At 37.7% G+C, this 15082-nt stretch overlaps 1 protein-coding gene and 1 long non-coding RNA gene across 3 annotated transcripts in view; one reads left to right on the top strand and one right to left on the bottom strand.

Moving 5' to 3' along the window:
* OSBPL10 (oxysterol binding protein like 10) overlaps nucleotides 1-3221 on the top strand; it is a 306798-nt gene extending 303577 nt beyond the window's left edge. For both annotated transcript variants that reach the window (XM_003781767.2, XM_003781766.3), the window contains one exon: nucleotides 1936-3221. In XM_003781767.2, coding sequence (XP_003781815.1) covers nucleotides 1936-1980 — 45 coding nt within the window. In that variant the 3' untranslated portion in view covers nucleotides 1981-3221. The remainder of the gene's footprint in view (nucleotides 1-1935) is intronic.
* A 361-nt stretch (nucleotides 3222-3582) lies between these two features.
* LOC111725603 lies at nucleotides 3583-13177 on the bottom strand. The gene is made up of 3 exons (XR_002773633.1): nucleotides 13167-13177; nucleotides 9120-9127; nucleotides 3583-3635 (listed from the first exon to the last, which is right to left on the bottom strand). It is a non-coding gene; the product is annotated as an uncharacterized LOC111725603 (long non-coding RNA).
* Nucleotides 13178-15082: the final 1905 nt, after the last annotated feature.

Genomic DNA, 15082 nt, shown 5'->3' with positions numbered 1-15082 from the left:
GGACAGGGCAGGCCTGGCTGGGTTGAGGGAGCTTGACTGGCACCAGCTTTGGTCCAGGCTTCAGGACAGTTTTTCTGCAGCAACATTCATGATGTCTCAAGGCCTGAAACAGCCTGGAGGGCGGAACCAAACAGCAGACACTCCCCGGCTCCCCAGTTTCCCTCTCTAAGGAAAGCCTGCCACCCTGCCAGGGAGGGAAAGGAATGGGATTGCAAACGTGCATATTATTCTATCCAGAAAAAGGAAGCTGGCCAGGTGCAGTGGCTTATGCCAAGGTGGGTGGATTGTCTGAGCTCACAGGTTTGGGACCAGCCTGAGCCAGAGTGAGACTCCATCTGTAAAAATAGCTGGGTGCTATGCCACCACAGCTACTCGGGGGAGGAGGAGGGGGCTGGAGGCTGAGGCAAGAGAATTGCCTCAGCCCAGGAATCTGAGGTTGCTTTGAGCTGTGATGCTACAGCACTCTACTAAGGGTGACAAAATGAGACTCTGTCAAAAAAAAAAAAAAAAAGCCACATGACCCTGGTTATTTTATCATTACTAACAAATTACTTGGGAAGACCCTTGCAGCCCATCTCCACACCCACTGGGCCGGCGCCCTCACCACTGAGGGCTTTGCATCCTGTGGGCCAAAAGGGACAGAGGTGCTAGGGAAGGCCAGCCTGAGTTGTGCCTGAAATGCTGCTGCTGTCCTCTGGGAAAGTGACACGGGTATGCAGAAATGAGTGAGCAAGGCTTTGTGTGCTTCTATGCTCTTAAAGTTGTTTGTGGAGTGATTGGGAAGGATTCTGAGAATAGAATTGGAAATTATGAGAATGCAGGAGCCACAGGACAGGGCCGGAAAAGGCAGGCCCTGAGGAGCCCAGCAACGTCAGTGAGAGAAGCATGCTGGAGAGGAGTGGGGCAGCTGTGGGAGTCCTTAATTATCAGGGCATTCACCCACCTCCTTTAAATGTCTACTTAATGAGGAGCAAGAAATTTGGATTTTTATGAGGAATGTGGTATTCCCACAGTGTCAAGAATAGAAAAAAAAATTAAACATTAGGAACCAATTGAAATATAGCTACAGGCTTGTTTTAGAGCCACTGCTAATATTAAAAATCTGACTCACGTAAGAAGGGATTGTTCTGTCTAGACAGAAGGTTGGGAAAAGAATTAAGGCACTGTAGTACCTGGAAGTAGACGTATAGCCAGGAGCAGGAGCCACCACTGTTCTCCCCAGTCAAGAACTAAGGGACACAGATTGAAAAGTGACTTCAAGGTTGGATTAAGGTTCCCACAGGAAGGCTGCTTGGGAGCCTTGTCCAGGTGAGGTCAGTCTTCAAAGGCTCCTTCTATGAGGTGGACCTGGTCTCTGAGACACCTTAATTAGCCCGGCTGCTGAGAAAAGCTGCTCAGTTAACACCAATAAGAACCATTCACAGGTCTTCCCCCTGGGTTTCAGAAAAGCCAGTATGTTCTTAACAGAAGGCTAAGGGGCATGTCAAGAGTAACGTCATCCTGACAGTTACCATTCAGTATATTCCTTCCTACTCTAAACCAGGTAGCATATACCAGTTTGGTCTTGCCTTTTTCTCCTCCACTCTGATTGGTGGTGTTTCTTGTGTGTGCTGACTTGTGCCTACTGCCTGCCGGAGAGCCTTTGTTGGCATTCCCTCCAGGCTGGTGGGCATCAGTCCCTGGTATGCATACACCCTCACTTTTTCTTTCCCCTGTTCATTCATCCAACTACCCTCTATTTCTCTTGTCCTGGCCTCAAAGTGTTAGGATAGGAAGATCAGCTGGACGGCGGAGGGGCAGTGAGACCAGCAGGGTGGCCTGGGTGTGAGACAGGAGGACAGGACAGGGCAGGCGTGCAGATTGGCAGTGGTTCTCCTTGCTTCACTCTCTTTCCTGATGAGGTCTCCATGTAATGCCACCTTCCTTCTCTTACAGGGCGACGGCTGGATATACTTCAACCCCCTCTGGAAGGCACACTGATGGCATGGAGGTGTAGAGCTTCCCCAAATAGCCTTGTTTTTGTAGGAATTAAAGTGATACAGTATCAAGGTTTTGTTGGCTTTCACTGAGACCTCCTGTTAGCACCAAGAAATGGTAACAGAGAAATTATATACTGTGAAAAATGCACCCCCAAACTCTGAAGGAGTGAATTTATTCAAGAGCCATTTGAGGCATGTGTGTGTACACATGATATATGTTCACACACACCGCACTATGTACACATTTGAGTATTACACCTGTAAATACTGCACTCACCAAGGTGTAAGTGGGTAATCAGGAGCTCCTTTTTACCAGTAAGGTTTAAAGTTTTCTATTTTTCACTTTGCCAGAAACGTTTTACACTCACAAAGATATTCTCATTTAGTTAACTCCTGTCAAAACAAAGGAGAATTGGCAAGGCCCAACTGACATCCACCTGGTAGAAAGTGGCTCATTCCTGGTGGAGGTGCAGGTGATTATCATTTAAACATTGTTGCTTCCCACATCAGTGTTTTGTCTGCCTACACCCTCTACACCCGAGAAAGATAAGCGTTTCCTGCTAGACAGGGTGGGCAGGACATTATTAAAGTTTATGCTAGAGCCTTCCATGATGGAGTGGTTATTCTTGCTCTGGGAGAACTCAGAGCCAGACCCCAACAAGAAGTTTTCTGCCCATTTTTCTGACAATTTCTCACACTCCAACACTAGTCATATATTTTTCACAAGCTGCGGCTTTTACAGCAGAAAGCAAATCATATTGGAGACTTGACTACTTTTATGATGAAAAAGGGCTTTCGAAATTAAATACACGCATGCATATACCAAGATGCACAACCACAGCCTCCATCTTGTATTTAGTTTGGGGAAAGAGAAAATAATTTCTTGTGGATTTTTTTTCTTAAGTGCACCTCTCTGGTTTGACCCAAACTCTACAAGAAAGCACTGTGATTAAAACACACATACAGCCTGCATCAGTGTTCCATGGTTTCGGTTGAATTTCGGTTCTTAGCCTTTTACAAATTAGGTCAAAGAAGTGACCGAAATAAAAAGCAAGGAGAAATGAAATATTTGATTTTTGCTAAATGCTTTATTTTTTACAGTGCCACTTCAATGACATTTATAAAATTCAATAGCATGAATGCTTCTCTGTAGTAATACTAATTTTGTGCCTTTTGTCTGCTTTCTTAAGACCAATTGTTCACACTTTGTAGATATTAGACAAATATATTTCGATTAAATACTATACCTATTTGTGTGTCTGTATTTTATTTTCAGGGATTCAAAAGTTCTGATTAGTGCCTCTAAAAGAGCTCCAATTTTCTTGGTTAGATAATTGCTGATTATTGATGTGAACAATAATCATATCTATAACAAAACAACAGTGTTCTAAACACATTTAAAAACCTACCATACAGGATGGTGCAGTGGCTCACGCCTCTAATTCTAGCACACTGAGGAGGCTGAGGTAGGTGGATTGCTTGAGGCCAGGAGTTTTAGACCAGCCTGAGCAAAAGTGAGATGCTGTCTCTACAAAAATTAGGAAAATTAGCCAGGTGGTGCACGCCTGTAGTCCCAGCTACTTGGGATGCTGAGGCAGAAAGATCACTTGACCCCAGGAGTTTGAGGTTGTAGTGAACTGTGATGACCCCATTGCACTCTGCCCCGTGGGCCATGGGGTGAGATTCTGTTTCAAAACAAAACAGAACAAAACAAAAAAACCCTAGAAGATAAACATTAGTTAATATTTGCTGACGAGTTCACAAAAACACTTTTAAGTCCATTGAGTGTTTTGTTTTGGGATAAGCTACTTTCAAAAGTCACAATGTAAACCTGTTTAGATACAGTCTTTAAAACATCTAGGTGAATGAAGTGTTTGGAACCACTTTATTTCTGAGAGGGAAAGTGGAACAGATGCTATGTGGAGAAAAAAAGAAAAAAAAAAAACCTCAATGAGAGATGGCAAAGTAATCACCGTGGTGGTTTTGAATTTTCTAGTCTGTGCTTTCCCAGCATAAACCATCTGGGAAATAGAAAAGTGGGGCAGGCATAGATTAAAGTTGTGAAATATTACATTCTAGATTTACATAAGACATATGTAGAAGTCTAAGAATAATTATGAACACACATATATCCACTGCTTGAAATCCTGTTTGCCGGTACCTTAGAAGTGACCATTGTGTCCCTTTTTACCCAATCATATCTCCTGCCTTTACCCTTCTCAAATAACTGTTCTATAATTTTTTTTAACTATGTGTATACTATATGTGTATTTCTAAACAGCAGGCTTGGTTTTACCTATTTTTGGACTTTGTACAAATGTGATCATATTATACCATAGCATATCATGGTTTGCTTATTTGAGCCAACATCTTCTTTCTAGTTCAACCCTCTACATGTTCATTCTCTCGTGCTGAATTTTTTTTTTTTTTGTGGTAAAATACATATAACTGTTTATCATTTTAACTTTTTAAATGTACAGTTCAAAGGCATTAGCATACATTGTACTTTTCTTGGCATTACCATGCAAAAATTACCACCATCCATCTCCTTCCCAAACCAAAAATCTGTACCCGCATCATTCTACTTTGTCCCCATGAATTTACTCTGAATACCTCATATCAGTAGAATCATACAACACTTGTGCTTTTATGTCTCGCTTATTACACTTATAATATGTTCAAGGTTCATCCGAGTTACACCATGTGCCAAAACCATCTCTTTCTCACACACTCATATTTTATCCATTTACCCATTGAGGTGTACAAATACCAGTCTCTGCTTTCAGTTTTTGTGGCTATACCCATTAGCGGAATGTTGGCAGACTGTTTTTCACAGTATGGAGGACCGCACCATTTGGCAACCTCACTACCAATATATAAGGGATCCAATTCTCCACATTGTCACCAACGCTCATTTTCTGTTGTTTTAATAGTCATCTCAATGGCTGTAAAATACTACCTTGTGGTGGTTTTGATTTGCATTTCCCTAATGATTGGTGACTTTGAGCATTTTTTCTTGTGTTTTTGGTCATTTATACATCAAATACTTTGCCCATTTTTTTTTTGCAGTTTTTGGCCAGGGCTGTGTTTGAACCCGCCCCCTCCAGCATATGGGGCCAGCGCCCTACTCCTTGAGCCACAGGCACCACTACTTTGCCCACTTTTTAACTAGGTTCCTTTTGTTGAGTTTTAGATGTATTTTAGATATTGATCCTTTATCAGCTATATGATTTGCAAATATTTTCTTCCATGGGTTGCCTTTTCACTCTGTTGATAGTGTCCTTTTATGTACAAAAGTGATTTTGATAGTCTAATTTCTTTCTTTTGTAGCCTGTGCTTTTGATGCCATATGCAGGAAATCAAGCATAGTGAAGTTTTGGCCCTATGTTTTTCTTATAAGAGTTTTATAGTTTTAGGTCTTTGATCCATTTTGAGTTTTTTACATACATATATATATATATATATATATAGTGTTGGTATAGTATTAGTATTGTGGTCCAATTTTATTCTTTTGCGTGTGGCTATCCAGTTTTCCCAACATTCACTGAAAAGACTGTCCTTTGGTCTTGGTACCCTTGTTGAACATCATAGGCCATATACATAAGGGTTTATTTCTGGGCTCTCTATTCTATAGATTTATGTCTGTCTTTCCTCCAGTTCTACAGTTTTGATTACTGTACCTTTGTAGCAATTTATGTGGAAACTGTGTGAGACCGCTGCTGATCTTTTTAAAGATTATTTTGTTAGGGTTCCTTGAGAGTCCATGTAAGTTTTAAGAGAGAATTTTCTATTTTTTCAAAAAACCATGCTTTTGATACTAACTCTGTAGATCACTTTGGGTAGTGTTGTCATCTTAACATTAAGTCTTCCAATCCATTAACACAGGATGTCTTTCCATTTACGTCTTAATATCTTTCAGCAGTGTTTTATAGTTTTCACCCTGTAAGTTTTTCAACTCCTTGGTTAACTTTATTGCTAAGGATTTTACTCTTTTTGGTTATATTTTAAGTGTTGTCTCCATTTCCTTTATGGATTGTTCATTGTTAGCATAAAAAACACAGCTGCTGATGGTGATAGTCTGCATTTGTAGGCCCAGTTGGGAGGCAGAGATGGGGGGATCAATTGCTTTGAGGCTGCAGTGCATAATCACTGCAGTCTAGCGTGAGGAACACAGCGAGGCCTTGAAGACCTTGTTTCTAAAAACAGAAAACCAAACACACACACACACACACACACTCCTGGGTTGTGTTTTGATTTCCTATCATGGAAGTTTGCTGTATTTTTTACTCTTAACAGTCTGTGTGTGGTCTAGGATTCTCTAGATAGGACAATGTTATCTGCAGGCAGATTATTTTACTTCTTCCTTTCCAATTTGGATACCTTTTATAGCTCGTTCTTTCCTAGTTGCTCTGCTTAGAACGTGAACATAGATGGCAAAAGCAGCTATCCTTGTTTTTAATCCTAGTGTAAAAATTTTGCCTTTTACCATTATGATATTGGCTATGGGTGTTTTGTTTGTTTAGCAGGCCTAGGCCAGGTTTGAACCCACTAACCCTGGCTATGGGTTTTTAATATATGGACCTCTGTTGAGGTAGTTTCCCTCTGTCCATAGTTTGTGCTTTTATTACAAAAGTGTTGTATCTTGTTAGATGCCTATTCTGCTTGAGTTGATCATGTGGCTTTTCCCCTTTATTCTGTTAATGTGTGGTGCATTATGTTAATTTTCATGTCAAACCACCCCCCCTTGCATTCTAAGAATAAATCCCACATTGTCATAGTGAATAATCCTATAAATATGTTGTTTCTTTGCAAGTATTTTGTTGCAGACTTTTCAATCAATATTGATATGGAATGTTAGTCTGTAGTTGTCTTACAGTGTTTTTTTTCTGGCTTTGGTATCAAGGCATGCTGGCCTCCTAAGATAAATTAGATTTTCTGTTTCTTCATGATTAAATCTGGGAAGATTGTGTCTTTCTAGGAATTCGTCCATTTCATCCAGCTTATCCAATTTGTTAGAATACATTTGTTTATAGTACTTTCTTGTAATCTTTTAAATTTTCCTGGGATTGGTAGTGATATCCCCATTTTACTTTCTGATTGTAGGTTTTTTCTTTTCCTTTATCTAACTAAAGATTAATTTGGTTTATCTTTTTGAATCTTTGACTCTTGGATTTCTACTCTGTTTCCCCTCTAATCTTTCCTTCTGCTAGTCTTGGGTTCAGTTTCTCTAGTTTCATCAGTTATATTAGGTTGTTGATTTGTTATCTTTTAAAATGTATTTACAGGTTGGGCACAGTGGCTCACGCCTATAATCCTAGCACTCAGGAGGCTGAGGCAGGTGGATTGCTTGAGTTCATGAGTTCAAAACCAATCTGAACAAAAGGGAGACCCTATCTCTACTAAAAATAGAAAAAACTAGCTGGGCATGGTGGCACATACTTTAATCCCAGCTACTTTAAGGTGACCAGACATCCTGATTTTTAACAATTTGTCCTGCATCCCGTGGCGTTTTAAAAAAGTCCCGATTTTTGCAAAGAATGCACAACAAGCTAGGGAACACGTGGGGCGGGGCAACGGGAAGGAAATACAGTTTTTGGCTGCTGAAAAGGTTAATGTAACTCCATTTGGGAATGAAGAGGTTAATGTAACTTCATTTAGAAATGAAAAGGCTAATGTAAACTCCCTACTCCACTCCTGGGCAAGGTCGCCCAGGTGGACTGTGCCCTACTCCTTTGAGCCACAGGCTCTGCCCTATAATTTTTTTTTAATGTATTATATTTGTAAATTGGACTTATGTTGAAATTAGAAATATATTACAATACTATTTTTGCATTCTATGAAAATTTTTGTTGCTCCACATAGACCAAATTTTTATTTAAGAACACCCCCTCCCACCCCTGCCCCCATCAATGGTGTCCCGTTTTACCAATGTTAAAATCTGGTCACCTTAAGCTACTTGGGAGGTAGAGGCAAGAGGATTGCTCAAGCCTAGGAATTTGAGGTTGTTCTGAGCTAATGCCATGGCACTCTACCCAGGGTGACAGAGTGAGATTCTATCTCAAAAATAAATATTTACAGCTATGCTTCCTCTTTAGCATTGCTTTTGTGGTACCCCGTAAGTTTTGTGTTGTATTTTTACTTTCATGTCTGAAGATAATTCTCTAATTTTCCTTGTAATTTTTGGTTGAATGTCATATTTGTAGATTTTTCAATTTTTCTTCTGTTATTTGTAGTTTCATTGCATTGAGATTTGAAGATACTTTGTATGATCTCAGTCTTCTTTGTGGCCTAACATATTCATCTATCCTGGTGACTGGCCCATGCACACTTCAAGCATTCTTTTGTTGTTGGATGGAGGGATGGGTGTATGTTAGGTCCCTTTGGTCTGTAGTGTTGTTCAAGTTCTTTTTTCCTTATTAATCCTGTCTAGTACTTTTATCCATTATAAAAGTAGGGCATGGAAGTCTTTTATTATTATAGAACTGCATTTCTCCTCTCAATTCTGTCAATGTTGGCTTTATATATTTTAGAACTCTGATGCTTAAAGCATAGCTGTTTATAATTGCTCTTTTTGAATTCATCTTTTATCAGTATGTACTTGTCTCTTATAATGTATGGTTTTGACTTAAGTTTGTCTAATATTTGTATAGCCAACTCTTTTTATTTTTCTATCCTTTCACTTTTCACTTTCAATGTATACATCTCCTATCTCCTATGGACGGCATGTAATTTTTGCTAATGTGTCTTGGAGAGTTTCATCTATTCAAAGAAATTACCAATAGGGAAGGGCTGACTTATGTAAAGTTTTATGTATTAAACTTCTGTATGAGTTACATCTCTCATTTCATCCATTACTGCCTTTTTTGTTTAGCTCATTTTATAGTGATACTTTTTGATTCCTTTCTCACTTCCTTTGTCTATATTCTATGGCTGTTTTGTGATGACCAGATTAACATCCTAACGTTAACAAACTGTTTTAAATTGGTACCAACTTCAATTGCACATAAAAACTCGAGTCCTAGGGGCATTGCCTGTGGCTCAAAGGAGTAGGGTGCCAGCCCCATATACTGGAGGTGGCAGGTTCAAACCCAGCCCCAGCCAAAACTGCAAAAAAATCCCCAAAAGCAAAAAAACAAAAACCTCTAGTCCTTTATAGTTTCGTTACTGATTTACAAATTACATGCTTAAATACTGTGCATTAATACACATTTATAATTATCTTTATGTCTTTGTCTTTAAAATCTCTTTTAAATCCTGTAGGGATAAAAAGTGGAGTTATGAACTAAAATAATATTCAGTTTTACCAGAAATCTTTGTATTTTTATATGGCTTAGAGTTACTATCTGGGGCCTTTCATTTTAACTTGGACTCATCAGCATTTCTCATAGGCAAGTCCAGCAGTAATGAACTCCTGTCAGCTTTTTCTGAGAATGTCCTAATTTCTCCCTCATTTTTGAAGGACAGTTTTGCCAGATAAAGAATTTTCCTTCTTTTTTTTTTGCAACACTTTAAATATGTCATGCAACTGCTTCCTGGCCTTCATGGTTTCTGCTGAGAAATCTGCTAATTTTATTGAGGATCAGTTCTATGTGACCAGTCATGTTTCTCTTGCTTTTTCAAGATTTTCTTTTTGGCTTCTGGCAGTTTGATTTTAATGTGTCTGGTACAGGTTCCTTTCAGGTTTATTTTACTTGGGAGTTTATAAACTTCTTGGATTTGTAGATTCATGTCTTTCTTCATATTTGGTAAGTTTTCTACTATGACTTCCCTCAAGGGATTTCACTCTCTTTTCTGAGTCTCCCTTAATGCACATGTTGGTCTGCTAGATGGTGTCTCTTAAGCTCTCTTTACTTTGTTTTTTTGCTTCTTGGACTTGATTTCAAATGAAATGTCTTCATTATTCTTTTTCCTGTTTGAGTCTGCTGCTAAATATCTCCAGTCAATTTTTCAATTGATAATTTTTCAGCTTTGGAATTTGGATTTTTTAGTAGCTCTCATTTTGTTCATATATTGTCTGACAATGGACTTTAGGCCCCAGAGTATATTTAAGAAAGTTGTTTTAAAGTCTTTAGAATGTCTGATGCTTTTGTTTAAGGGGAAATTTCTGCTACATTATTTCTTCCTTCAAATGGTTTCTTATTTCTATGTATGCCTTCTGATCTTTTGTTGAAAATTGGGCATTTGAAAAAACAGCCACTTTCTCCAGACTATGTACACTGTCTCCAAGCCAGGGAAGACCATCACTAATTAGCAGTGTTTTCTGGCCACTGGAATCAACATGGGGTGAAGGCTTAAAGACCTCTCAGAAGTTGGCTTGGCATGTCTTGCTTAGAGTCCTGTTGTTCTTAATTCTCTCTTATACAACACTGCCTTTAAATGTCCTAGTTTCTCCTCAGCTTGTTCTCACCAATTGGTCTGTAGCCCCCCTGTGGTATTCATAAGCCATACCTGAGCACTTTTCCTCATCTAAGCTCCAAGTTAGGCAAAACAGAGAACAGTTCTTCAGACACCTCCTAAATAGGTTGGAATATTGCAAATAAGGTCTGCCCTGCTTCCTCCTATTTGAGGGAAGTGAAAACTGGGCTGCTCTTCCTCTCCACATTGTCACATTATGGTAAGGGTGGGGCAAAGGTGAGTAAAAGTATCACAAAATTTCCTACCATTTTGAATGTGACATTTTTGATAGGGCATTTGCTTGGTTCCTGTAAAGTACTTATAAACCCTTGTTTTCAGAGCTCCCATAAAGTTTTCTTTAACCAATCTCTAGTGGTTTTGGTACTGTTTACATAGGGAAATAAAAGCCTGGAGCTACCTAGTTTTCCATCTTTCCATTCTCCTTGCTGTGTTACAGCCCAAGCACAGAGCAAAAATAAAACACACAGTGTAACAAATTATTTTAAGGCAGACATAAGAAATCACAATTCAACTCAAGAAATACTATAACTCTCTTTTAAGTTCCCATTCCTAACCAAAGCACGCATTTTCTCCATCCTTCCTTCCCAGAGTTATGTTTCGTCCTTGTATACTATCATTATACATAATACTCTATCAGAGTATTGTCTATTATTGACTTAGGAGAAGGATTGCTGGGTTATGGTGTATGACTATCTTCAATTACACTAATACAGTTTTCCAGAGTGGTTTTAATAGTTTTAAATTCTCACCAGTAATGTATGGGAGTGGGAGCTCATTTTTGTATACCCTCTCCAGTATTTATTTGTACATTTTAGCTGGGGGGGGGGGACTTCCTTTCCATATACTTGCCATTTGGATTTCTTCTTCAAGGGGCTAATAAAGAAAGATCTTTTGTTTGTTTCCCTGAGAGTTCTTTATATATGCTGGGTATTATTGCTTTGTCAGTTATAGTTTAGGTGATCTTCCCCCCCCCCCAAGATATGTAGTACATGGCTGTGGTACTAAGACAATTATTAAAAGGCCACTGAACAAAGGTGTGGAACTTTTATTACTATAGTTCAAGATTTACTATGAAGCTGGGGTATAATCAAAGTGGTGTAGTATTGGTGTAAGGTCACTCACACACATAGTTCTGTGGAATGGAATAGAGAATCCAGAACTAGACCAACACTTTTTTTTTTTTTTTTAATTTGAGACAGACTCTCACTTTGTCACCCTCAGTAGAAGGCTGTGGTATTGTAGCTCACAGCAACCTCCAACTCTTAGGCTCAACTGATCCTTTTACCTTAGCCTCCTGAGTAGTTGGGACTACAGGTGCCCCCCACAACATCTGGCTATTTTTAGAGATGGGGGTCTCGTTCTTGCTCAGGCTGGCCTTGAACCTGTGAGCTCAAGCAATCCACCCGCCTCCCAAGGTACTAGGATTACAGGCGTGACCCACCGCACCTGGCCAGACCAACATATTTTTGATCAATTTTCTACAAAGGTGACAATTAAATGGGGGAAAACTAATACTTTGTTCAAAAAATGGTATTGAATAAACTGGAAAAAAAAAACACTTCAAGTAATATACAAAATTTAACTCAAAATACAGTATAGGCCTAAATGCAAAATAACTTTATATAAACATGAGATATTAACTGGGAGGTTTGCCACTGACAAGTCTATATTAAATTCACTTTTTATATTCCTTGAGGAGGTAACAGAGCTTGACTAGTGCCCATTTCTGCAATGTTAAGCCGGTTTTTTCATTAATAGCCAGGGCCATTAAATCATTTTTAAAAATTTCCTTCAGTAGTATATAGACCTGAGCACTGATCCATGTTATTATGTGAAAAGAAGAACATGCTTCATCTATCTTGCTTGTTTGAACAACTAAGATGGTGTGCTGAGGTTACAAAGACAATGCACTGTTACAGTCAGTCACTCTGGCTGCCATTTGATCTTAAGTTTTCACTCAAGTCTCATTAACCCCACCTTTCAACAAAGTCACAGAAGCAGACATTTGAAATTTTAATCAAAATGCCTCCAGGCTCTTTTTAAAATTTAGGAATAGAGACAATAAATAATGCTATATTTTCTAGGTAGTAAGGAGACTGCAGTTATCTCTGGGAGCCATAAATTTAGAATTGGCAATATCTACCTCTGAAACAGTGAGACTGAGAGACAACGTAAGAAGTGTATTAAATGCTATACACATTCTGAGATTCAAAGGTCATAGGTAATTTTGTTTCTGATATTCCACTTCTGATAATAGACTACAATATTTGGACCAACTATTCAGCTAAAGACAATTACAAAAGCAGAACTAGGAATGCTTAAAAACAGTACCTGCTTTCAGACTTCATAGGATCAATAGTATCAGGCCAAAAATGAGAACATGGAAATTCTGAGGCAAGTCTGCCATTTGAGGCCATTTATCCCAGGAAAATTGGTGGTGAACAGCAATTATAATAACTTAGTAGGCCTAGGAGGACAAATGTTCACATTCATATCTACTTGGATATCATCCTTAGAGAATTTCAGAATGGGAATAATGAATAAGCCCTTATGGGGAATAGCAGGGTAGCTTTGTAATCCAAAGTGAATTGAGCTATTTCTGGCCTGCTAGTTTCCTGAGGTCCCTGGCAGAAGCAAAAGAAAATCTGTAAAGTAAAATAAAACTTTTGGCTTAAACTTACCCTATGCAATTTAAAAAATATAATATCTAGCACACAAACCTATGTCCAACATGAGATAAGACTACCTATCCACCAGCAGAAAAAGTACCACTGGGCAATAGAAATAAAACACAAGAGCTCTAGTTATTGGGTTTGCTAGATACAATTTAAAATTATGCTCAGTATATTAACTAAGACAAGCTTGAGAATTTCAGTTGGTCAGGTATAAACCATTAGGAAGAGACATAGCCAATTTAAGGGGAAAAAAATCTAATTTTAGAATTAAAAAACTGAAAAAGTAAATTAAATGGACAGGAGATTTAGCCGTAATTGATGAAAAATCAAGTAAGCCGGGAGCAGACAGAGAGAATATGAGTAAGGTCTATGTTTAATTCGAGTCTTAGGAAAGAAAAGAGCATAGAGCATTCTAAGAGATAATGACTAAGAACTTTATAAAACTAATGAAAATCAACAAGTCACAAAGTGAAAAGCTGAGTAAGTCCAAAGAAAGATATTAGAAAGAAGAAAAAGACATTATGCAAACACCATAAGAAAGCTGGCATGATAGTAATACTGACGAAAGTACCAGACAAAAGAGGCTTATAAAAAGCCTTACTGAAAATAGTCTATTTCTCCAAAACTGAAGGTTCATTTACCAATATAAAATATGAGTAATAAAAGCATATACATTTAGTGATATAAAGTCAAAACATATAAAGAAAAAAATCCACAATTCAAAGAGAAATGGACAAAGCTACAATAGTGTGTGATATCAATACATCTTTGTTAGTAAATAACAGATTAAAAAAGTCATTAAAGAACCAATATGCTCAACAACTGCCAAAGGAACACACAATGCTCTCAGAAACATGGGAAAAATATATTAATATATTTAAAAAGTATATTTCCATATGTCCCTGAAAGCAACATATGCTCTTTTGGCAATATATTTTTGCCAAAATGAAATATATTTAATATATTTATAATATATAGCTTATAAACTGGCCATATGTTGGGTCACAAAGCAAATTTCAGCCTATTTCAAGGAATTAAAATCATAAAGAGTATCTGCTCCAATTAAATTAAGACAGAAATTGACAATCAAAGAATTAGAAAACTACAATGTTTGGAAATAAAAGATATATACCTAAATAAACCAAACTTTAAAAAAAGTGCAATGAAATTAAATATATATTAAACTGACAGCATTAGTTCACAGCAAAACCTGTGAAAATGGAGCTTTAATTTTGGAGTAATGTTATACTCTTAAAAAAGCTAACAAAACTCATTTTAAAAACTGTGTAGGATAATGAAAGAGAAAAGAGCAAGGGTTGGGGGAGGGATGAATGCAAAAAGAAAAATTAAAAAAGAAAACCAATCTTGGTAATCAGAAGGGACATTACAAACCTACAGACATTAAAACAATCATTAAATAGTATTATTTACATTAACTTAATTGAAAATTTAGATGAAAGGAACGAATTCTTCGCAAAACAATTCTGAAATTCATCTTCACAAAAACTGAAACAAGAAATTATTATAAAACTCAAATCGTCCCGTGTTTGTAAAATAACTGAATCTGTAATTAAGTCTTTGCACAAAGAAAATTCTGGGCCCAAATGGTTACCAGTAAATTCTACCAAACATACATCAGGAATATTATGAACAAAATCTCTGCGATTCATGTAATAAAGTAGAAAAATCAACATCATTTCAATTACTGAAGGAAAAAAGGGAACACTTCATAAACAAAAGCCATTCATGACAAAAGAAAAAGAGCAAACTAGGAAACATCCATGTCCTTAATCTGATCAAAGGTATCTATAGAAAATCTACAGTAAACACGTGGTGAAATATCAAACTTTTCCCAGGATACAGTGAACAAGACAAACATATTTTGTTATGCAGTCTTACATTAGATACATGTCTTAGCCAGTGCAGCAAACCAAAAAAAGAAAAAAAAAATAAAATATACAACCATTAGAAAGAGGGAAATAAAATTGCCATTATTCCTAAGTTATGAGGTAT

This window comes from Otolemur garnettii, unplaced genomic scaffold (genome assembly GCF_000181295.1).
Source record: "Otolemur garnettii isolate 467f Iridium unplaced genomic scaffold, OtoGar3 scaffold00002, whole genome shotgun sequence".
Lineage (NCBI taxonomy): Eukaryota > Metazoa > Chordata > Mammalia > Primates > Galagidae > Otolemur > Otolemur garnettii.
Note: the sequence above shows the minus strand (reverse complement) of the source record. Positions and strands in the feature narration are given on the sequence as shown.